The 25,392-nt window shown below is 41.9% G+C and overlaps 3 protein-coding genes across 4 annotated transcripts; 2 read left to right on the top strand and 1 right to left on the bottom strand.

Moving 5' to 3' along the window:
- The first annotated feature begins 1,917 nt into the window (after window positions 1-1,917).
- On the top strand, window positions 1,918-7,958 carry LOC131891034 (transcription factor p65-like). Of its 2 annotated transcripts, XM_059240512.1 has the most exons (8): window positions 1,921-2,075; window positions 2,268-2,482; window positions 2,556-2,634; window positions 2,859-3,106; window positions 4,830-5,073; window positions 5,133-5,276; window positions 5,357-5,589; window positions 5,737-7,958. In XM_059240512.1, the coding sequence occupies exons 3-8, from the start codon at window positions 2,562-2,564 to the stop codon at window positions 7,465-7,467; spliced, it is 2,673 nt and encodes an 890-aa protein (XP_059096495.1). In that variant the 5' UTR covers window positions 1,921-2,075; window positions 2,268-2,482; window positions 2,556-2,561; the 3' UTR covers window positions 7,468-7,958. The 2 variants fall into 2 exon arrangements, with proteins under 2 accessions (XP_059096496.1, XP_059096495.1); XM_059240513.1 differs by lacking the exon at window positions 2,268-2,482 and having other exon boundaries at window positions 1,918-2,075.
- Window positions 7,887-10,913, bottom strand: LOC131891042 (sphingolipid delta(4)-desaturase DES1-like). The gene is made up of 6 exons (XM_059240532.1): window positions 10,020-10,913; window positions 9,645-9,821; window positions 9,436-9,575; window positions 9,158-9,371; window positions 8,872-9,081; window positions 7,887-8,127 (listed from the first exon to the last, which is right to left on the bottom strand). The coding sequence occupies exons 1-6, from the start codon at window positions 10,099-10,101 to the stop codon at window positions 7,946-7,948; spliced, it is 1,005 nt and encodes a 334-aa protein (XP_059096515.1). The 5' UTR covers window positions 10,102-10,913; the 3' UTR covers window positions 7,887-7,945.
- A 734-nt stretch (window positions 10,914-11,647) lies between these two features.
- On the top strand, window positions 11,648-17,288 carry LOC131891033 (rho GTPase-activating protein 39-like). The gene has a single exon (XM_059240511.1). The coding sequence runs from the start codon at window positions 13,051-13,053 to the stop codon at window positions 16,606-16,608; it is 3,558 nt and encodes a 1,185-aa protein (XP_059096494.1). The 5' UTR covers window positions 11,648-13,050; the 3' UTR covers window positions 16,609-17,288.
- The last annotated feature ends 8,104 nt before the right edge of the window (window positions 17,289-25,392 follow it).

The raw sequence follows: 25,392 nt of genomic DNA, 5'->3' as shown, positions 1-25,392 counted from the left end.
ATGGAAGGTGAAAATTAGCGTTTCGATTTAGACCTTTTTATTATCCTGTCATTTGGCTGTATTGGTGGACTAGTCCATAAACTTGAAAATTCAAGAGTAATATTAATAAGCAAATCACTGCGGTGGTGGGCATCTTTCATCAAAATGTTCACGTCTGTAATCGATCGTTATTTGGAAAGAGGAGGAGCCCAATGACGACCTTAATGGTACATTTTTCCGAGATTGTTTGACAAATAATAATGACAATAAAAAAAGACGGTTAGTGGGAAAATAACCAAAAGATGCGTTACCAAAGTGTAAAAAAAATATATCTTAATTTGGGGCTCTCTTTTTAGTTTCAAGTAACGACAACTTCATCAGCAGATTAAAAAGCCAAAAATCAAAGTCAATTCATAACTGATACGCCATGATCTTTTGAAAGTAAATGAAGCAAGGCCGCAAATCATTAGCGAAAAAGTTAACGTCGTTAAGTGGTGATTAGCGGTCGGTTTGAAGTCCACTTTTGCCTACTTGATATTTAGTTTTAATCTCCCTGAACAAACAAGGCTCATTTCAAACACTGGTTTTATGTGATTTAGCGATTGCCTGTAAGAGACAATATTGATAGACAACATTCAAATATTTCAAAGTACGAACAACGATTATTAGGCGAACAATACGAGCATTGAACCCATCAATATTGCAGAGATAACTAGAATAAATATCCTAAGGTGAACCTTTGATATCCGGTCCAAAAATGCTACGAATAAGATTCAGGTTATCAATTGTAATCAGTTTCAAAATGTGATCTTTGACTATGAATGGCCAAAAAGTAATTCCGAGTCAAAATAAAAGGACACCTAACAGTAAACGAAATTTTGGTACTTTTAGCACTGGCTTTTAAGGATTCCGAAATCAAGTTTGACTTTTTTTTCTTACCTTCGTTTCATCGAAAGGGGAGAAAGCCTTCTATACGACAAAGTGCTAAATTAGCAAATGGAAAAACTTGGAAGAATATGGATGCATTCGCTTGCACCCACCTGAAAATTAACATGGGAAATTCATTACTTCTCTATGCCAAGGCACAGTGGTAATAACACCCTTTAAAGTTTTGATGGCAATTCCATCAAAACTTTCATGCGAAAAAGCTTGATAGGGCTTTTTAAACACCGTGAAAGACTTTTCTACATGATAATCTTGAATGTACTGTTCTGCTAGATTTTGATGTCAGTGAGGTGGCTGTGATGCTTTTTGAATGGAATACATTGCCAAGCGGCCAATTCCAAGAAGTCAAAGTTCGAGTAGTACATCTGAAGAAGAACGACACTCATTCTGTAAAAGCATCTGCTCGCCATCTCAACTTGAGAGCAACAATCAGGTTTTCTGTGGGGGGAGCAAGGCTTTTTATTTAGTCATGCAGTTATTTCCATCCAAAATCCGAATGAAAGTTGAAAGGAGCACTACTTGGCTCTAAAACGTGGAGATGTTTTAACCTAGAAACAACATAGAAAGCTCTGAGAGCGATAGAGCAATACAATGAGAGAGTGTGTGGGTCGGTCGTTTATTTGCATGCAAGCCAAACCCCACGCCTTGTGGAACAGGAAAGTGCTAAGTCCACGCAAGTCAATGTTCCACCTGTTCCTAACTGGACAAGGCAAAGCAAGTCTGTCTCATGAGGCCTAGATGAATAACGCACGCCCAGAGGGTGGGTCCATTGCCTTGAGGTTATAGAGACCTGGTTCAGCTTGAACCTGCTATCTCCTCTACCGATCCAATGCATTTGGGTGTTCCATCCTCGGGAAAGTACCCTCGTTTGTTCCAGACCTTCAATGCGAGGAGAGCCGGTTTGAGAGAGAGAGAGAAGGCTGAACTCCAAATCAGGCAGGGCAGGCCATGCACCGTGTTCCACAGGGTACTCAATCGTCCCATGTCTACAAACTGTACACGGCCTTTGCACACAGTTTGAAAGCGGACATCTCAAGAACGGACGCTTTTCCCATGTTGAGGAGTGAGAAAACAGTGTTAAGATATCGCTTTTGAGCTAAAAGTGATCTCAAGTTCATTGAGTATCAAGAGTTGGTCGCAATTTGGAACAGGTAAGCAAACAAGAATTGGAGGTTTTAGATCTACAGTTACCTCTCAAACTTGGGCACGAACTAACCCGCCTAATGCGCACTTTTAGTCGAAGCGGAAGGGACAGAAGGAATGAGGAAAGCTTTCTTGGCTTTGAAGTGCACATTTGATACACTCTGTATCTCACTGATCTATCCCGATTCCTGCTGTTCTAGACACCCGGTGTTTCACGAAGTGCTTTCATCTGCTAAAGGAAAAAAGTCGCATAAGGATATTTGCCAAAAATCTTTCTTCTTACCCCTTCTTGCGACTGTCTGCCGCTCTCTCTCCTTTTACTAACAGCATCCTGAGATTGCGAACACTAACCTGATTAGGGTAAAATGGACCCTCTTTTGGGTCACCTAACCCCCTGCAGTCAAAATGGAACAATGTAAGCATTGAAACGTTATTCGAACAACCGGTCGCCAGTTTCCAAGTTTCATGTTTTATTGAAATCTTGTTAGGCAACCATGCGGGGAGGAATTACCACAACCACTGAGCAATACCACCCACCTCAGCAGGATCTCAACATAAACGATGTTTGTAAGTACTCATATTGTCAAAATGTAATGTCTGGCCGAGTGCAGTCTGGAAATATTGATTGGGCCACCTGCCTTACGTCGTCATTGGCCATAAAACCTGTCCACAAGTCAACCTTGAAGAAGAGAATAAGGCTCTTTGCACTCTTTAGTTTTGCGGCTCCCTTTAGCAAATGTGAAAAGAAAGCCTTTCGCGAGTGTATAGAAAACATGCTCTGTTGTTTGCAGTGGAGGTGATTCGGCACACTGACCCAGCCACATTTCACGAATTTCAAAACCATCTGACCGTCATGGCCTCCCAACAAAAAGTCACCAACTCGGATTTGAACCGCCAAAAGAAGCAAGCCTATGTGAAGATCCTCGAGCAACCCGCTTCCAAAGGTCTTCGATTTCGTTACGAATGCGAGGGACGATCGGCTGGAAGCATCCCGGGAGCTAATTGTACCAATGAGAAGAAAACTTTTCCCACCATTGAGGTAATTGGTCGATGGTTCATGTACAGTAATTTAAAATTGGAACCAGGTGCTTCAGTGATCCCGTCAGCTGTCGTGGGTGCTTGTTAAGGCTTCATTTCCAAGAATTGGAATCGATAACACTGGCCGGCAATTCGGCCCACTACTAGGGCTTTCTATCTTAGTGAGAGTGAGTCCCCTTATGGAGCCTTCAAGGCTGGCCAATGGCTGAGAAGAAGTATGGAAGCAGTGACGTCACTAGTATGAGTCATCCCAAAGACCCTAGTGGCATTGGTCTAGGTCACTGATTTCAATGGAACAGCTACACTCACTTGCAGTGCTGTATGGGAATCAGTACATCATGTACCCAGAAATAGGACATGTAGTCGTTGTAGCCGGAAAGATGCAACGGTGAAACGGACGAACGTGATTCATCCCTCATTTGAGAGATGAGTTCATTGTCAGGGCTCGATTGTTTTGAATGTCCTGTTGCTGAAAGGTAGATTTGACCCACTTCAATGTAAAGTGTTGGCAAAAATGCAGGCACTTGGTCAAACTGGACCCATTCATTAGGATACTACTGGAGCTCCTGCATTCCCATCTCATTGCAAGTCCTAAACTGTTTAGGGCTAACCCAGAAAGTAACATTTTGGTTCGCACAATTTTCATATGCTTTTGTCCAGTTGTTTATAAGTTGATCAGTATTTGTAGAAATTTTTCATCGTTATCTTCCGACCAAAATAACAAACTATACGCGTACTCTCCAAAGGATGTGTGTAATTATGTAACCAAAATTAGCTTCAGATGCTTAGTTTGAAAAAAAAAGTAATAGGACCGAACAACGAATAAAAGCACTACGAAATTGGAGGTTTATTAACTTGTATTGCCTAAGAAAGTTTTAGATCAAAATCACTTAGAAAATATTTCGAACACCTTTTTTTGTGTCACAGGTAACACTTTGCCACAAAAAAAGAGTTTAGATTTCATTTTCAATTAAAAAACACTTCATTCGATCTCACAGTTTGGCAACATTCGAACCTCTCTCAGATTGTGTGCAAAGAAGCAACACACCATTACTCCACTCCCACTGACTTCAAAAAATGCATTCATATGATGAAGATTAAGGAAGTTCTTGGTTTCTTAGAACGTGGGAAACATCCATGGAGCTTTTGACTTGCCCTGCATCTCAACTTTGATTGCTAAAAGCCATTTAATGTTGAATCATGTTATGTTTGTGTATGTGCTAAAATGCTTATCTCTTAAAGCAGTCGATCTTTTTAGACGGCAAATTAACAACATTTAATTCCCTCCTTCTATCAACGTTTACGTTATCTAAATATGGATATAATGTTAAGCCCTTTATTGTTTGTACATGTGATGAATTTTTAAATTATCCCACGTGATCGTTTGAAAGAGACAACTCCAGATTTAGCGTGAGCGAGCAACATATGATCTGGTTTTATAAATCGATTGAAGGAATACTTTTTTAAATTAATAAGTAAGGTAGTGATGTACGTATGTTGTGAAGATCTCGTAGAAACAGACTCATCGATCAAAAAATTATTGACATCCGTTGATCTCGGATTTAAAATGACCTTTATCGAAAAGCACTTTCGAAAATTGCTTTGTGAGCGATGTCATTAGTCATACCTTGGAGGCAGTTTAGCAATTTACTTCCACATTGTAAACCGATCTCTCAATTCTCAATTGCATTTAAGCAAAACTTTCATAATCGAATCCTTTGCAGATTGTAGGCTACACTGGACGAGCCGTGGTTGTGGTGTCTTGTGTGACCGCAGATCCGCCTTACCGACCACACCCGCATAATCTGGTCGGAAAGGAGGGATGCAAGAAAGGCGTTTGCACTTTGGAAATATCTCCAGAAACCATGCAAATCTCGTTCCAAAGCTTGGGCATTCAGTGCGTGAAGAAAAAAGAGATCGAAGAAGCCCTGACTCTTCGACAACAAATCCGTGTGGACCCATTTCAAAGTTAGTTCTCAAATAACTTGCAGAAAACAATTTATATTATTGTGTAACTAATGTTTCAGCCGGATTTAGTCATAAGGACAATGCTCAGAGTCTGGATTTGAATTGTGTCCGACTTTGCTTCCAAGTGTTTTTGGAAGGTAGCGAGAAAGGAGCTTTCACATTCGCTCTCAAGCCTGTTGTGTCGGATCCCATTTTCGACAAGAGTAAGTTGGGTGCAGTTCAAGCATATTATTGGTATTGATTTATCCAGGATGTTGCATTTTTTCATTTTTTTTCATTTTAGAGGCCAAGAATGATCTGACCATCTGCCGAATGACAGAATACTCTGCATCTGTGGCTGGCGGCAAAGAGATGCTCCTGTTTTGTGACAAAGTCATCAAGGATGACATTCAAGTCAGATTTTATCAGGAAATGAATGGACAGCTCGTGTGGGAAGGACTTGGTGATTTCCAGCCTTGTGATGTCCATAAACAGTTCGGTATCGCTTTCAAAACCCCTCGATACAAGGATCTCGAGGTACGAATCTTAATTGACATTTCGATAACGAAATTAATCAACGAGATGAAAAATTGGGAAAGCAAATCCTCAAATCCATTTGGTTATCGCTGAACTGGATTGAATGAAACATGCCAGGACTTGATTTCTCTATACTCCCTTTTACAGATTGAGCAATCCGTAAAGGTCAAAATTCACCTTCGGCGACCTTCAGACGGAGCAGTCTCGGAATCGAGAAATTTCGAGTTTCTTCCCTTGGATTCTGGTCGCAGTTTCTGGGCTAATAAAAGACTCAAGACCAACTACAACATCTTCAATAGCATCCTAACTGCATCCGGTGGAGGCACCAAGATCAACGAGGTAATGGCTTCCCAAGAGGAGCTCAAACGCAAGATCAGAGCTCCCCATCAAGGGGCAGCCTCATCAATGGCCATTGTCACAACCACTCAGAGCTTGGATCCTTCTACCATGACCTCGTCATTTCCTCCCCCGCCAGCTTCAGCTCGCAATTACCACACTCTTTCCATGGTGCCGCACTCTTCTCTGACTCCGCAACAACAAACTGAAAATGCTCAATTACTGGCCGTGGACACGTCCATGGGTCTCGCTAACACGAACTCTGCATCTCCTAATCGACCTCTCTCGCAAATCTCAGATGCTTCCACCGCAACAAATGCCACTGATGCCACCAAACAAAGCGTGAACGAGATCCTGAGCTTGGCCGGAGACCAGGAGGACATTTCTGTTTACTCCATGAATCTGAACGACGCTTTAGAGTCTGGCGGGGACATGTCCTTTTCGGCTTTGATGAAGATGGACCAAGCCAAATTGGATAACTTGACCGCCATCCAACCAAACCCCAGACAGCCTGTAACATCCACTGTAATGGGCAGCATGACTTCCGTGGCCACCGTGAGAGAAAATAAGTCACCCTCCGAAGGGCTCCAACCTAAACCTGACGTGGCAGTTGAGCCAGGGGTTAACCTTGATGAGACGGTCATGGACGTTGATGCTCTCTACGACGATGTTATGCAATGCGTTTATGATGACGTGGATACCAAGTACGACTGTGTTGACTTCTCCGGTGCTCCACCCCAAATCCCCACTCGACAGAGGAAAATGAGTGTGGAGGTAGAACTAATCACTCCCACTAGTCCGGAGAAGCCGCTTCCTGGCACTCCTTCAAAGATGCCCACCCTCATAACGAAACTGACGAAGAAAGATGCCGATGCAATCCAAAGGAAGAAAGACCTGGAGGAGCAAAAGAAAAGGGAAAAGGCGGAAAAGGAAGCGGAAAAACAACGGGTCAAGGAAGAGAAAGAAAAACAACGTCAACGGGAAAAGGAAGAAAAGGAGAAAGAAAAGCAAAGAAAAGTTGAAGAGGCTGAAAAGAAAAAGAAAGAAGAGGCCGAGAAGAAAAAGAAGAAAAACACCAAAAATGAAGAGGAAAAGAAGAAATTGGACTCTGAAAACGCGAATACAGCTAAACCAAGTGACAAAGACCCGTCGTCCCCGACCAAGCCGTCGTTGTTCCAGCGCATCTTGAAGAGATCAAAGTCCCAAGTGGATTTTTCCATCGACGCAGAGGGCAACAAAATTGACGACGGAGATTCCGCAAACGCAAACCCGCCACCAGTGCCTGCACACCAATCGACGTTAGATCTGACCTTAATGGACAACTTGAATGACAACTCTATGGACAGTCTCAACGGGAACAACTCGATTGAACCCACGGAAGAGGATCTCACTGAAATACAAAACTTTTTAGAATCCGGAAATCTAGACCATTTAGACAACATGGTCAATGATTTTGCCAAACAATATATGCCCGACTCCACTCTGGACCCAAGCAATCCACCAAAAAATGCAAATGCTTCCAAAGACACATCAATATCGTAGTGCTATCCGTTTCCCCTCTAGTATTTCCTCTTTGAACATATTAAAGTGAATTTATAAGTGAGCCCTTCAAAAGAATCAAATTTAAAATCGTTTCAAGGATTTGGAAATACGTGGGCTCATCAACAAAAAAACTAACCCACCTAACACTTGTGCAATATATGATAGAAATTGAGGTGAAGCTTGATGAGGTGACCTCAGGAATGGAATGCGAAATAGAGTGACGATAGTGCTGCGTGTTGAACAAATGTACCATAATACTATTTTAGCATCACGTTGTTCTCAATAAATCTGTTTTTCATCGGCAATGTAAACGTTCTAAAAAAAGTCATGTGGGACCGGCCGGGATTAAGAAGATTTTGTGCCGTCCACGGAACGAACGAATTTATCGCTATGACGTATTACATGAAGAAAACACGGTGTAAAATAATTGAAGGATATATTTCTTTCCCTTTCTCCGTAAATTTGGAAATATATTTATCTATTCAGTTTTCTTTTCTTGTGCCAGAGATTTCAATTCGTGATCGACATTCTTCACCTCCTTCCTCTTGATTCTTGCATAAGGCCCGATGGCTGGATCAAATATAAAGTTATAGATGACTTTAGTCCATGAGTGGTGAGCGGGTATGGTGTTGTAATATTCTGGAGCGATTTTACGCACCTCTGCAAAAGATCAAGAGTTCAATAATGTTAGATCAGTAGACTAATCATGCAACAAATGAGGGACAAGATTACGATTAACAAGACGGCCACACAGAATGTCCTTTGGTGACACGAGGCTAATGCGTTTTTTCCAGTCTTATTTTCCCGTTTGTTCAGGAAAGGCAGGGAAGCGAATTTCTTTTTTTTCCGCAAAATGTGCCTTCTTTTAGATATTATTAATTAATGGAATTATTAGATATTATTATTAATAATGAAAAGCTTAAAAAAAAGAAGAAGAAAAAAAAGATTTTTTTGTTCAGGTTTGGATCCAGAGGCTTTTTCAATAATGTTTATAAACTTCAAGTGACCACGCCTAAAATCTGTACAGAACAATATATTTCGTTACGAGCATCTTTTAGGGTTCTGAAGGATAATCATTAATCAAAGAGTTGCTGAATGCTTCGAATTTCTACTAGCAGTTTTCAGGATAAAAGGAGAGGAATTGGCCACCGAATTTCCCGTACTATGAAGTCAAATATCATTCAGTCAAAGGGCTTTTGCACAAACAAGAACAATCTGCGACTTGAATTTCCAAGGAGCATAAAGAAGATTGTTTGTCGCTTATCTTATGAGCAATGAATAATTGAGGGTTTTTTAAGCAACAAGCAACAAATTAACAAACCAACTCATAATTCAACCAAGCGATGACATTCCTGATGTTTTGAAACAATTGTTTTTGTCGACTTGGCGAGATATTTGTCTTACCTGGTAAACGTGATCCGGGGATGTAAGGGAAATCGTGATGTTCGTTATGATAACCAACATTGAACGTGACCCAGTTCAGGGGGCCGTAGTAAGAGTAAGTTTCGAATCCTTGGTTAAACATGTAGTGTTCTGAGATGAAGTGTCCAGCAACAGGATGAAATCCCATGGCCATGATACTTCCGCCGACCAGATAGAAGAACACTCGACCACCTGGAAAAAAAATTGAAGGAAAGATTGGTCTTTAAGGCCTACTTGTCTTTTGGAAACAAGATCCATGTATCATTACCAAAATAATGGATGACCAACGCATCAAACGTCAACTGAATGGCGGTGTTCACATATTCCAATTTAATAGGCTGCTTTGGGTAGGTTATCAACGGCCTAATCGTATAAAAGAAAGGTTGCAGGCAAACCCAGATGAATTTGCCGAAAGTGGTGCAAAACAACTTGGCCTCCATCTCCGTTGGGATGTCAGTATCCACCCCATCCTTGCCTTGGTACTAAAAAGATGTAATGTACATAAGCCTTTTAGTTCCTTGTTCCTTGTCCCTCGTTGTTCCTTACTCGATGATGTTCCAGGTGATATCCCTTGAATGCCACGGAGAAGGGAAGGCCAATCGGGAGATTAGCGAACATGCCCAAAAGTCGATTGGCCATGGGTTTGTCATACCCAAATCCCGCACTGTGTGCGATTTCGTGGACGGCTGCATCATGTAAAAGTCATTCTCAATCAAGTGTTCATGAAACGTCCGTAATCTTGAGTAAAAACTAACCTAACATGAGAGCGTGATTGATGACTCCTCCGAAGAAATAGGCAGTTAAAATGGTGACTGGCCAACTTTGTCCCTTCATGACAAACATCATGAAGAACTGCATCACCACAAGGAACAACACCTTCCATTTAAATGTAGGGTCCACCCCGAAGAGTTTCTTAATTTGTGGATACTTATCTGAAATTGAACAAAGGACTTATCAACGTACCATGGACTAATCTAATGCTGGCGTTCGAGGCAAGGTCAAGGAATCTTCATTAAGACTTAAGTCACGTGTTATCTTCGCGAACACGTGAGGGCTCATGGAGCTTTCATAAGTCCGAATAGTACACCCCCCATTAAAGGTAGGGGTAAAAAACAGGAATATGAGCTCACTTAAGATTTCCTTCCTCCGTTTGGCGTGTGGCTCCTCTTCGTCGGACCACTCAAAATCTGTCCGTGTGACTTTGTTACCCATGACGAAAATGGATCGATCGCTTGATCGCTCTTAGATCGCCAGGGCAATGGCCAGCAGTCGATTCAAAGAACGTTGAATATGTGTGTGGCAACTATTAGTGGGGACTAATTACGGACACCATTTGACTTCTCGTGCTCTCTTGTTTCTGATTAGGATGAAGCCAATCCAACCAGTTTTCACTGTTCTTGAGCGCAGCTTCAACGACTCACTATCTGATTTGTTGAGCTGCCGGGGCACTCACAATGCTCCAAGTTGAACTGCAGAAGAGACTTACTCGGATTAGTGTTTACGCTATCAGATTCACTTTATTACATGTGCGATTTCGAGACTTGGAGCCTTCTAATCATGTTCCGGTTAAGTGAGTGCGCTCCACGACAAATCGTAGACACGATAACCCCACAATCAGTGTAAAACAGTAGTTGTGTGATCGCTGATCAAAGTCAATGTATGTCCCAAGTCAGTGTGTCAGTTCATCGATCGCTCTGGTGAAAGATTGTCCACGGCTTGACAACACGCAAGGCTCGAGAATCGACGTTACACAAAGCTCTTGGTGTAGAAGGGATGTGAGTCAATGTCTCAAACGTCTCGGAAATCCTGGGATGATGCTCTGGGCCTGCTGAAACTCTCATTGAGAGTTGGGCTGGCCAGGACAGTGTAGCTGAATAGGCCAGAGGGTTTACGGGTTTTACTTTCCAGAGGTATGACTGATCTGCGTTGCTCAGGTTATGATATAAAAAATGGATGAGGCCAATAATTGCGTGAGGAAAGTGTGGATAACTACTCTGAAACAACCGAGACTCGTGAATATTTGATGAAGGACATTCCATGGAGGAAAAAGGGGGGAGTAAGACCACGTGGCGTTTAGTTCAGGCCTTGTATGTAAGGTTGAGTGAGTTATTTTAAGCGCATTACCGGACACAAAATAGTCATTTTGATAAGCATGTTTGCCGGGATTCGGCTGGAAATTTAACCATAGACGACGACGAAGAGGTGTCATTATGTCAAGTATGTGTGTAGTTTGCCAAGTTTTCCCATTGACCTCTAGCCGTCTCGTCGGCCCATTCCTGGATTCCCGTCCCTTTCTTTTCTTCTGTCGAACTGCCCATTTTTGAAAGCGTAAGGGTGACCAGACCGGCTTTGGGACTAGAAACTAAACTATACACATTTGGCTCGAAACCGCAATCTATCCGTATGACTACGCGTACACACACAAAAAATATAACTTGTATCGCCACAAGTATTTATTTCGCCGGGTTCCTAAGTATTTCATTGACGCTTTATGCCCATATGAGAAATCGAAACTTGTCCTCATCTGCTTCAAATATCGTGGAGATTTATTCAATCCTCCACTTTGTTACCAAAAATATGGCTAACAAACAAACTATTTTCTGGAAATATTCCAATCCCTCAATGTTGTTGGGTCGGTCTCCCTGGCTTTGCAGCCTCGGGCTCAGCCAGAGGTAGGAAAGGAGGGCAAAAACGGCACGAGCCACGATTTCTACATACCAGGTCCGTCTCTTCTTCAGGAGTGGGCAAGTCCTCCTCCACCTCCTCTTCCTCATTGCTTCCTTGAAAGGGCTGTGTCAGGGACGACCCAAGTGGAGGAGGACGCAGTGGAGGGAGGGAGAAGTGGAGAAAGAAGACCAAGAAGAAAGAGTCAACTTGGACCACACCAAGATGATCTAAATGAAGCACTCCCCTTGGCTGGGCAGCTCCGCTGACTTCATCCCATTTTCTGTCCATCCGCCCTTCCCACAAGTAAATACGAGTGCAGCAGCGGCCTCAGTGGCACCCAAACCTCAAGCTGTATCCGAAGTAGAAGAGGCCACCCACCCCCACCCTTTGAGGCCTCCTGCTCCTCGTCGTCCTCCTTGTTAGCATTCATTGAGTGGGACCGCAAAATCAAGATCGGTAAATCTAACGTGAAATCAATGGACACATGGAGTACAATCGCCACCATCACCTAGGCCATTATCATCCTGATCGCTGTTTCCCATTGACGTGAGGCGAATTTAGAAATTCATGGGAAAACGAGGGGGAAAGTCGCAGGTTCATTCTCCAATCACGTAGATTGTTCTCAGATCTTCATCATCCTGAATCAGAATGGTGTGAATGTAGTGGCGACTGATGCTTCCAAGTTTCATCAAGTTGGTGGCCATAGAACCGAACGTGTCCCACCAAACACAAGTGCAAAAGCTAGCGATCTCAGTTGTTTGGCTTGTGGAGATAAGAAAAGCAATAAGCCCATTTCGTGATCTAATTTAGAATGTAAAGGGCCTGCTAGTGACTCTCTAGTGATGTATGGAGCTCGTGTGTAATAGTCATGATTCCGTCGTGATCTTTCAGCCGCAACCTATATGATTGTCATGGACATTAAAAGTGTCTCTTGCTGGAGGTCAGTACCTAATCAGTGCAGAAATCAACATTGAAAGAGTAGCACCTACTACCAAAGGCAACAGGAAGACGATTTTCGTCCCTGACAGATGAATGTGGGAAGTAATTTATGAGCACGCATTAATGCTAAACAGTTCCCCCTTCATCGTCCCCCTTGTCACCCTCCTGACATAGGCAGCTGGAGCCGATTTCCGCACTTACCTATGCTCCACTCATCTTGGGCCAAAGAAGAGAAAACTTATTCCGCACCCTTTCTCCCTGGTGTGAGCTTGTTTGTGGGCTTTGCTATCTCCTTGTTGCTTTCAAGTCAATTCCCTCTCTTGGGGTGATTGTGAAAAGCGCTCAAATTTGGCAATCTCTACTCTTGTTGTTTCAATACACCTAATCAGGAGCGTAAAAGTGCTTCATGTGACACGCTAACGGACTGTTCTAATGAATGGTGTCTTTTCCACTCTCACCTCAATATAACGTTTCAATTTATTCATCAACCATTGGCCTTGATGTGGTCTTTTGGAAGATCTGATCCCCATCAACTTGTTCCTCCCACAAGGCAAGATGAGTCTGGCCCCCGAAGAAGCAGAGTGGGTCGAGATCATCGAGCCCAGGACCAAGGAGCATATGTATGCCAACCTCACCACTGGCGAATGTGTGTGGGATCCACCTCCAGGAGTGCCGGTCAAGAGAACCAATGACCATCAATGGTGGGAACTGTTTGATCAGAACACGTCTCGGTTCTATTACTATAATGCCACCACTCAGAAGACGGTCTGGCATCGCCCTGAACATTGTGATATTATTCCCTTGGCTAAACTTCAGACACTGAAGCAAAATACAGAGGTCAAAGAGGAAGATACCAAGGCCTTTGAGAACAGATCTGCCCAAACATCGTCGGCTATAGCCTACGGGAAGCCGCTAGGGGAAGCATTTTCCAACTTGAAGAAAAAAACAAAGCTTACTTTGACCTCTTTGACTCAAACATCACCTGTGAATTCACCTAGAGTAGTTCGGAAAGTAAAACATCATCATCCACATCACCATGGCAGCCGGCATCACCGTACCAAGTCAGATGCAAGCCATGGCCTGTCATCACCCCCGTCTTCCTCTGAGAAACCTCGACATGACTTGACCTCTCCTCAAAGGCAGCCTTACTCACCCCATCACTCTAGTCACCGGTACCTTCCCACAGAGCAACCTACTCGTCATGGAGAAGATAAACGACGAACAACTATTGGTCCATCACAATCCAAATATTATAGTATTCCTCACAATTCCGTCAAGGATGTGATCAACCCCAGACGACCAGAGAAACCTCCTTCTCCAGGCTCTCTTGCTAAGCAAAGGAGCTTGGAAGGCGATCACTTTAGGATAGCAACGCAACTCTCCCTTCCTCCAACTCAAGATCAAGATGTTGTGAGTGGTAACCACTCACTGAGGTTAGGGTCCAAATTACCTCCACCAATCCCAGACAATGGTGTGCCCCCATTGTCATCTTCCGCCATTTCTAGATCTGTTAGTTTCATGGCAAAGCATCCTCTTCCAAACACAAAATTGAACGAAGAAAATATTTGGAAACCACCCCCTGGATTTGAATCTGTCAATGGGAGAAAGTCCGTCGAATCAACGCCGCAATCATTGAGACGTCACAAAGGGAGTCCTGAGAGTAATCATAGTGGAAGCAGTAGCCATTACGCAAACTCGCACTCAGATGTGAGCAGCCCAATTGAAGGTTATTGCACACCAATGATTAATCGGAAGCAAAAATCTTTAAACACTTCGTTTGAAGGTTGTGGATCAAATGGAACGAGAAGTAACTTTCTTCCCCGACCTGTAAAAGGTTTCCAAGATCCATCTCAATCTAGTCAGACTCAGGAACCTCCTGAAAAGTTGGACCATGCGAATGGTTCTGATGCTGGAAAGAACGGAGATCAATCAAGGCCTTACCTAGTTGACAATGATTTTACTAATAACGAAGAAAGCAAATTGCAGGAAAAGTTCAAGCCGCCTCTTAATAACATTTCTCATCGTTACAAGGCCCAAAAGCCCAGAAGAGGTCGAGGAGACAATAATGGTACGTGGGACAGATTTCACCACGTGAATAAGATGTCTCCTTTACAACAATACATATTGGAGCAAGCCAAACTATCTGGCTACCGATTTGGTGATGGTTTGGACACAACTGACCGCGATTCTTTTGTTGAATCAGAGGATGATTGGATGAATCACCATGATGATAGCGACGATTTTGCTGATGATGAAGATGGGGGAGTGTCTGATGACGTTTCCAAGGCGTCTTCCATTGATGGTGAAGATGATCGTTATTTAACAGAGCCGACGTATAATAACTTGGATCCAAAATGGATCGAATCTATGTACACGGCAGGTTATCCACATACCCCATCCATGTTTCCTGGAATGGCCATTGGATCAACTTTAGAACGGAATTCCAGTTGTCCATCGTCCCAAATTCCACTTGGTTCCAATCCCAGCACTCATCACCACTCCCACCACCATCTTCGACCAGCTCCTCCAGTGCCACCTCACCAAATTCCGATGCCGTCTCCGCAGGCTCGTACAAGTCAAGACGTGGATGCATTTAGTGAAGAGTTTGATGTCAGAATGCGTTTTAACAACCGCTCACAAAGCAATCCTAATTCCAGCACAATGCCACGACCATCGTCACATGGACCAACTTTACAACAGAACCCAGCTTTCCCGGTGCCTTATGACGTCCTTCACCACCCTTCATTACAAAGAAACACTCAATCACTTATGGAGACTAATTCCAATGTTTCCACTCTCAGGGGTGGGACCTTGGGTCGAGTTAGTTCACGAACGTCTGACATGGCCGACAGTAGAGTTAGTGGCTCTATGTTGTCTGTGTCAACGAGTATCCATAGCACGATCTCGTGTGAGAGTGACATTGAAAAGTATGCCATGGACAATTTGAACATCCAAAAGAAGGGTCTATTTAGGAAGAAATTAACAGTGAAGGACATTTTGACTCACAGTAAAGAAGCCTTGAAGAAGCCTTTGACGTGTTTGGCAGACAAGGCATTGAAGAAAGATGCTGTGGACATTTTTAGGCTCATGCAAATCTACATGGGTGATCGAAGAGCTAAACAAGGCATGACCATCAATAGCGTGGCTCTTGAAATCACACACAAGGGATACTCGAGTCCAAAAATCCGGGACGAGATTTATGTCCAACTTTGCAAACAAACAACCGAAAATTTGAACCGTGAGAGTTTGCGACGAGGCTGGGAATTGATGGCCATTTGTTTGTCATTTTTTCCTCCAAGTGTCACGTTTTCTCTCGCCTTGCACGCTTACATTCACAAACATAGAGATCCAGGTTTAGATTATCCAGATGTGGGGAAATGGCCGATTCATGTCCAAATAAGTCACTATGCGGGGATTTGTGCCAAACGATTGGACCGCATAGGGGAGTCCGGTCGACTGTCCCCAAAGAAACCTGTGATCGAAGATATCGACCAATCTAGGTTACAAATATTCAGGCCCTCTATGTTTGGAGGGACTTTGACGGAAATACTGGATATGCAGAGGGATCGATTTCCCCATCGAAAGTTGCCTTGGATTCTAACCACACTGGCCGAGCAGATCATTCAATTAAATGGCCTGTCGACTGAGGGCATATTTCGAGTACCAGCTGACCTGGATGAGGTGAATAATGTCAAGACTCGATTTGACCAATGGGAAATACCGGCTTGTGCTGATTGCCATACTGCGGCTTCTTTGCTCAAACTCTGGTTCCGAGAGCTTTACGAGCCAATCATCCCTGATGCCCTCTACGAGGAAAGTGTTCAAGTTGGCGAAAATGTTCAAGCTGCTTGCGATATTGTGGCCCGAATCCCTCCACCTCACCACGACATCTTGTTATTCTTGATCCGATTTCTTCAACTCTTTGCCTCCCCCGAAGTGGCACAGGTCACCAAAATGGATGCTTCCAATCTCAGTACTGTATTTGCTCCCAACTGTCTCCGTTGCCCTTCCTCGGATCCATCTGTGATTCTGGAGAACACGAGAAAAGAAATGGCGTTTGTGAAAGCCCTTGTCTTTGGACTTGATACGACAGCCATGGAGGGAGTGCTGTGAAATGTCTCCAGGTGCTTACTCTATCAGACGAATGTCAACTTGCGGCCAGATTACTTCTCCCATCAGCCATCACTCACTACTCGTCGAAATAAGATGACTAATCCACCGGAACTTTAGTTGCCGTCAAAGTTGTCACTACAACTCTTGTTACCACCTTTGTTTGTGTATTTTCAATTTTCCCATATTTTTCATTCATCTCTGCGTGATGGTCGTTCTTTTTCTCATCCACTGTATTGCAAACTCACAACTCCCACCTGCCCTTACCGCCCAATCAAAAGATAGTCAAGTTTAGCTGGTACTAGCTTTACAGCATGCCTCATATTTACAACTCACATCCATAGCCAGAAAAACTTCAATATTATTGGTGTCATTCCTCCCTAACAGTTAAAAAACAGAGCCATTGAATCACTCATATGTTCCGAACCGTGTTTTCTCCATGAAATATTTCCAAGAAATCTCTCTCTTTCTCTCACCCCCATTAACCATGATGAAGTTAGTCCATTACTAAGTCATTTCTGAAACCAAAATATGAGTCGTTAATTCCTTTATTACTACGATTATCATCAATGTCAAGTATTATTTATACTGCTACGCTATTATTATTATCATCAATATTATTAATAATAATATTACGACGACCACCGCCAAATATTAACAATACACTGAGCCATCGTACAAGATTCAAAGCATGCTCATTTTTGGTAGAGATCGCGCCAATCATCCAAGATTTTTCTTAATACTGTAGTTCGAGCCACGTCGTTCTTGTAGATATAGAATATGGGCATCAACGTCGTTATGAACAACATCGGGAGGAAGTAAGCGAACACCAATCCATAACGATGTGGAATCCCTTCAATATATGATTGAAGGTTATCCTCTGCAAAGAATACGCCCAGAGGAACCAGGGATAGCAAATACATAATCATGATCAACACGCCTTGTCCAAAATTTCCCATATTTCTTAATTTCAAACGATGACACACTCGTTGGGTCCACCCTGAAACGAAGAAAGGAAATGGCAAGGATTTTAGACATAGAAGGTGGCGTCAAATGACAAGGCAAGGCTGCCAAGGCTTTTGTCAAGCCTGATTCTCTAAGAGTAGCACAAAAGGAATAAATTGGAATCATACCATGTGCTTCATTATCTTGTATTCAATTCTACAAACTAAATCCTAGCCCTAGCATGATGGTTGCATGCCTCAATAGAGCTAATCTAAGAGCAACTACTAGCCTAAAAAATGATATGTTTTTAGCTCGCGTGGATTCCATTTCTGGCCTAAATATACTCAAAGCCAGGAATTTCCAAGCATCTATGCGATGATTTGATTGCCCATGAGTACCAAATGGTTACGCATCTAAATCACTGGATTTACGGAGTTGTCTCACTTGAATTTTAAGTAATATGACTGTTACCAAAGGTGGCAAAAAGGTTCTTCTTACCCAAGCAAGGATTCTTTTCCAGGTCGTAAGGGCTCGAAGATTGATCAACTCTTAGGTTTTCAACATACATTTGACTAAAGACAAAGAGGTACCATGCAGCCGAAATAATGGGAAGAAGGTTCAGTGGGGATTGATCCTTCGACAGTCCATTCAGATAGAAGTCTTGTTCTTGTTTGCCCATGCATATGGTATAGACTTCTTGGTTTCTGCCCCACACAAACATGTCTATTAGAACGAAAAATCCAGCCACGACAAGATTTCCAACCATAAAAAAGGTCAAAAAGAAGTCATCGTTAACGACTTTGACGCTCCTCCACACACAGTGGTAAACATAACGAACGCCCACAATCTCGTTAGCCCAGAAAAAGCCAAGAACGTAGATGAATTTGGAGGAGAAGCTTCGCATAACACAGAAACTGTCACTGTACTGCCAACCCAAGAAGAACCGGAAGAAGTCAATGTTAACGATGAGCACGTTGTTGAAGATAATGCATCCTTCCACTTGGAAAATCATGCGATTGATCAGATTTCGTTGTTGAACGTTGCTGCCAATTCGCTCAAACCACATCAGGCTGTAGATGAGAAAATTGCCCAAGATTTCAATCAAGATATACAGGATCAGCGTCATAGCTTGACAAATTGGATCACTGGATATTGGTAGAAGAAGGTCTTCAGCGGGTCCCGGTGGTTCACTTTCAAGCATCATGCTTCCAATTTTAAAGGCAAGTGAGTCAGTCCATTCAAAGTTAACAAGAAAGACTGAGAATAGATTGAAGAGTATGAACACTGAAGGCTTTCTCTCTTCGTTGATAAGCCATTGCAATACCTCGGTTTTTGTTCTCTCCATTCAGAAAGTGACTCCAAAGTCTTTGAAAATTGCCGTGGAACTGGCAAGGGGTTGCTAACACAGATTGTTCAGTTAAAAGGACTACGTTCCATAGTTTTAACAAAGGTTTTAACATGTTTAAAGTTTTAACATCAGCCAAAGCTGATCCGACTAGAGAGGGAAGGATCCAAGTATTCAGAGTAAATTCAAAGATAACCTGGATCCGTGTTGAAGAGATAACTTTGATCCATAAGAAACTATCAGGTTATTGGCACTAAAATCTTTAGTACTTCTTACCAGCTTTTACTTGATACTGCAACGCTTTAAGTCCTTGACAACCATAGTTGATTTCAAGCTTTTAAGCGAATCACCCATGAAAGTTCCTTTACATCACAAAAAAATAAATATCGTTAAGAGCTTCGTATCTTTTTGTGTCTGTACAAAAGAAAAGACATCAGGTTTAAACAAGAAATTGAATGTTTCGGTGGATAATTTTTACAACCAGCAGGAACGATGAACATAAAGAACACAATACTACAGAACAATAATTGCTTCGGATTTGGTTACTGCTTTTAAACGAACTCAAAGCGTCTCGTGTAACAATTTTTGAGGAATGATCAATAGTTCATATTTAGCCTCGAGGACTACACATGAACTCGTACTAACCTCACAAGCAAAATCAAACTTGGCTATTTTCAATCACTGTCGATTTTGGAGACATTTGGACTTGGATCTTCAATATGTCGTTTACGAAGAATTCTAGCATAGTTGGCTAAACCTGGATTTCAAACATATGTATTCCACCTTGAGTATGATAAGTCGATGATGGAACAACCCAAAGTGGGCTAAAAAACATTAAAGCCTCAGTCAATTCTGAGCACAAACTTGGGTCCCAACCCGCTTGAATTATTTCCACACTTTTTCTTGAAAATTTGTCACACATATGCCCGAGAATTTTGGGTCGGCCAAAAAGTGGGGAAAGGAGACTCTTTCAAGAGGTCTTCCACTTTCAGAGATGACAGCCATTGGTTGGTTGGTTGGTTGGCTGGGCGTGTGTGTCTGTCGGATGATGGCACAAGTGGTTTCCCAACGGAAACTGGCCATTTTATGCATTCCATGTTTGCCAAAGTGAGTACTTTCTGTCCGGTTTCCGTCACGAGGAGGGACTTGATATTGAAGTGGGTGATAAATTTTCCAAGATGTGACTGAACGTTCTGCAAGTGATGCCTCAGGGTAATAGGGAGAAATTGAATTTCGCCCCTTCTGAGATCGTGGATTTTTGTGGTCCAGCTCGAGGTTTCCATGTCTTGAGCTTTATAATAACTCTGAATCGAAATGGTTGTTCCGGTGCTTGATAGTAAATGGAACTGATCCTATCGATAAAGGAAAGTCCCGAGTTTAACATATAAACAATTTTAATATTTGTTAAAATCCAAAGTAGATGTAATTTTCTAGTTTCTTGAGTGATTTTGAGAGTTTTGGTATTCAATGAGTTCTGCTAAGCGCCATCGAGCCTGTAGTTCCCAGTACTATTAAAATAAAGGATTGCCATTTGTTGATGCTATAGTTTGACTACAATAGTAATTAATCAAAAAAGTCGACTTCCAATTGTAAACATCCAAAACATCTCGATTTTAAAATGCTAATAATTACGATTACTCAATAAAAAAATGCCAGTTACTGTTTTTATTGTCATTTTCAAATTGAAATTCAGTAACAGTTCAATGCATTTCTTTTTGAAAGATGGGCCAATTAGGTATGCATTTATATTTTATGGTAATTCCCTTAGCAATGGTTGTGAAATGGTGAAAAAGGACTGATTCAGAGACTTGTCAAATATAAATGATTTATATATTTCGAATATTTAGATTTATGCTTTGTGATTCACCAAATTTGTCTTGAATAGTAATTGAATAGTAATTGTAATCAGCGATAAAATATGTTGCGATTCGATCTACCGCTGAAAATAATATGGATGTTGATTCAAAGAAATTACTTGAATGCTTGACTGATCCAGTATAGTCGTCACGAACTGATTTTAAAACAACCAAAGAGATTTTATTGGATGGGTCATGGATGACGTTACACTGGACATATTTGACGCCGCCAAATGTACCCTAATAGTATAACGGAAATTTTAGAAACCATTGAAATCAACCTCCAGACCAGAAATTGAAAAAAATCATGGTCAAGCTCTCCAAGCCAGGCAAATTCACTCGCCATAAACATTCGAAATTATAAGGAGGAACATGGCCAGTTTTAAGCTGTAGCTTGAGGAATTCCTGTCTACCAGGCAGGATTCTTCTCGTATTGTTCCAGTTTTTCAGTTGTCCAAGTTCAGTTGAGGTAACCGATTGATGCAAGATGGACGAACCATGAAATTTGACTTGTTCGAATAAAAATTACGTTAAGTTATTTTTATACGTTACGTTACGTTTAAGTGACAAGAATTCGTGTAAAGTTCCAAAATATTTTTGATGTGAGTGGTTGCCAGAAACATCCAAGCACTCCTTGAAAGTGAATCAGATGTGTTGGAAAAGGGGCCAACTACTACACGATCCGGGAATTCCAATGTCAATCATCTTGAATCATAAACAACAATATACTTTATAATTGGACTATATTGACTGGAAATGTTCAGCAGTAACCTCTTAAACAGGATGGAGGGTGAAAACCGATCCAAGGTAAGGCCTAGCTCTTCGTTTTAGCCCCGTTTCCTAATGAGATCAAAGCCTACCGAGGTATACGGCGACAATTTGATAGACCTCCATTCAAATTGAGACCTCCATAAATGGGTCTTTGCTTTCTTTATACATCCTGACAATAAAGATGCGTCGTAACAAAAATGTTCAGGTGCAACGCCAAAGCTTTCAAACTTATCCTTATGACGCCCCCTAACATATGAATTATTTTTTAGGAATGAGGCACCATTTGTTCATATGCATCTGTTAATTGTAAGAGTTGCAATAGAAAGAACGTGATTTTGGAAAAAAACTGTATTGTAAAGTGGGCACAGTTTTCAACCTAAGGTTGCTCTGGCAACGTAGGTAAAGTGTAATAGGAATACCAGTGTTTTTTTGCTAGATAAGCTTCTCATAATATGCCATGAACAAAATTAATGTTTTCTACTTATGTTACTATGAGCACTAAGTATGTGAAAGGTTTTCCAAAATCAATTTCGGTATGCGCACAGGGAACGAATGTGGATAGAGTGGTAAAAGAGGTCCTACTTTTTTCTTTAGATTGGCTACAAAATATAACACTACGTTCTTTCGATCAAGGTGCGACCCCTTTTGTGTAAGGCATGGCTCATGTGAATTGACAGACATATAGACATATTGTTATTATGAAGTGTAATATCTTACGCATTTTCTGAATGCCCTGACGCAAGATCAGACTAGGAAATAAATGTTTGTACTTAGAAATAAAACTAACAAGAAACATTACTTAACGTACGTTAATGGATGAATTTAAACTACTCTTGCCATCTCTTTTAGAAACTGGCAAATGCGCTAAAAACAACGGGGAAAAACCAACCAACCCCCTTTTTGAACCTTAAATGCTTATTGTTAGACTTACGCAACAAAGAATGAAAATCGGTTAGTTTGTTTACTTTGTTACATAAGGTATCTGAACAATAAAGGGCAGAAAACTAATGATTGTACTTTTCAGACTTCTTTTGATTACTGTTCGATGCAATAATCAAACAAAAACTCGAAGTCTTCTAAAAGACAGTATTCTATGTTTTGTTGTCAAGTAGAATTGCATAATAAGACGAGAAGAAAAAGAGCAAGAACCCCAAAACCTTTAAACCAATCGGGAACAATATTAATTGCTCGTACATTCATGTCAAGGGCTGACGCATCATGCTTAAATAATCTTCATGGAAACAAGTGTTGAAAGCAAGCTAAATTCGGTGTTATTATCCCGATGAAGAGCTTGCCTTCTTCACCGAGCCAACATGTCAAGGTGAAATAGAGCTCTGACATTTTGTATTCAATCCAAATAGCCTCGTTCAACCTCGTAGATCCTGATGAAACCTGCATCTCAGCCATAAGTTGGACCGAAGCGTACCTACTTTCCATTTAAATCACCTTTAACTCAATGACTCCAAACAACCTTTTCTGTGGATTTATTCGAAAAATCAGGTAGGACTTCGGTTCAAAAATGGAAAAGGAAGGGAGACATCATGGAAAATGGCCGTTCCAATCCGTTCTTCACTGCCATTTCGAGGAAGCAAGTGAGACTCAGTGAGAGCCAGCGAAATCACTTTAATGTCTGGCTGGACGAGCGCTGATATTGGTCCATCAAGTAAAGAGACCCCCTGGTTGACAAGTCATCGGATCGCATTGACCTGCTGATTGCGTGTCATTTATTTTGATGATCCCAGCAATGGCCAGAAATCTTGGCACCGAAATCAACTCAATGGGACACGATTTATCAATCATGGGCGTGGAGCGCCTCGTCCCAATCTTGACAAGAGCTCAATAACATGTCGTCCTCTAGCTTTGTGCCACTCTCCGTTGCTTTATCGGATCGCATTAATTTATGCATAGCGAGAGTGACATATCCGCTTTTGTCATGCATATGTTGATATGAGTGAATGTAAATACATACGATCTGTCTGACCATTCCATCCCGCATGTGTCATTGGGGTAACATTTTCTTTGCTTCCCCTGGTCATCACCATCATCCATCTTGGACGGAAAGTTTTCGAGAATTGATCGTTGGAGCCTCTCGTGATTTGCGAAAGTCTCAAAGGGCATGGTTGGTTCCTCCTTGGAAATATATTTTCTGAAACCAATCTTATCATCAATCGAGGAAGAACACGATCACAAAGTGTAGTATAGTATTCAGTACATTCTTCCAGATCAAAGCCTTTGAAAAAGAACATGTCTTCAAAAGCAATGATTAATGACATCGCCTCGAGATTCTCTCTGTGTTCCACTTGTATGAGTACGACGATACTGAAGGTTCTGGGACCGTTCGGTCGTTCACTGGAACATCATCCATTTTCAACGCTGTTGGACTCGGGCACATTGTGTGCCCTCTTGGCGGGGATCATCCCATTGTGGACGAGTGTAAAAGCCAAGTGAGGGAAGAATCCAGGATTTTCTATACATTTTCAACCAGATACAAATGATCTCATGTTCCCATGGATCTGTCATGTTCTACTTCACAAGCCAGCAAAAAGAAGAAGACGGAAGCTTAAAGAGGCTCTCAACTTAGGACATGAGGAGCATGGAATACTGTCTTCAGCATCATCTTTTGAACCTGCCTCGAGATAGTGATGCAAGCGAATGGTTATCTTTGTCCATTTCATCTGTTTGCTTTATTGGATTTTAATCCCAGTACAGGAACGTAAGACAAAGTCTGGTATGGAGAAGGCGTCCAACTGTGAACTTCTCTCCTTCCCCTCGTGACCAAGAAAGGAGAACGAATGCCATTGAGGACAGCTCCTAATTCCAAAGTGGATTACCTCCAAATGGACCCCAACTTCGCTTACCGATGATACCATTTCGTATAGTGATCGCAATCAAGAACTGATGCACAAGCGGAAGACAGCTTTGCTGTACCAACCAAAAGGCATTTAAAGTACGTCAGTAGTAAAATAAGGACTGCTTTTGGATATTGTGTCCGAGCCACAATCGTGGCTATGATTGAAGGGCATTTAGTTTAAAAAGTTGAATTTAATCGTTCGGCATAAAGGATCAAATAATACATTTTGGCGATGCGTATATCGCTGGAATGTTATATTAAGTCCAAGAAATGTTGGAAAATGTCTTTAGTATAAAATGTTTAATGTATGGTCATTAGCACAAAACATGGAGACAGTTCCAGCTAAGGAGTGCTACAGTGTGGTTGAGTAAAACACGGAATTATCTTTAGGAACTCGTATTTGGCCTAATTTGAATTGATCAGTTTTTTGCTCAATGTTTGGTCAAGGTAACAACCCAATGGTAAAGCCTGTCAAGGACATCATGAACATTGTGATGTGGCTTATCCACAGGAGTATTTGGAAGTGGAGTAGACTTTGGTCGAGTTTTTGTTTGATTTCAACTAAATTGGGCAAAACTTTATGTGTTAGTAGGGCTCTGTTGGGGCCACAAGGCCATGCTCACCCGAAAATGGTCCCCAAATAATAAGACCACCAGCTTAGAAAATGATTGCAATGTTTATCTGAAATCATAGACCGGAATCAGAAATTAGTCCACCAAGTAATGACTGGAATTCCGTGTTTTGTTCCGCCACACTATAGCCGNAACTTTTCCTCTTCATGACGGTCAGTGAACCATGAGATCTTGATGAGAACGATGTTTGCTGATTTCCGTTTTTCAACGACTTTTTTGGTTCACTGAGCCTTTCTTTTTTTTTCTTCTCCTCTTCCTCTCTTTCTGTCTCTGCGGGTGGGCTGCTGTACCGTACATCCGCCTTGCATGACGGTCAGTGAACCATGAGATCTTGATGAGAACGATGTTTGCTGATTTCCGTTTTTCAACGACTTTTTTGGTTCACTG

Source organism: Tigriopus californicus, chromosome 11, assembly GCF_007210705.1.
Source record: "Tigriopus californicus strain San Diego chromosome 11, Tcal_SD_v2.1, whole genome shotgun sequence".
In the NCBI taxonomy this organism is placed as follows: Eukaryota; Metazoa; Arthropoda; class Copepoda; order Harpacticoida; family Harpacticidae; genus Tigriopus; species Tigriopus californicus.
The sequence above is the reverse complement of the archived record's forward strand: the minus strand, read 5'-3'. Positions and strand labels throughout refer to the sequence as shown.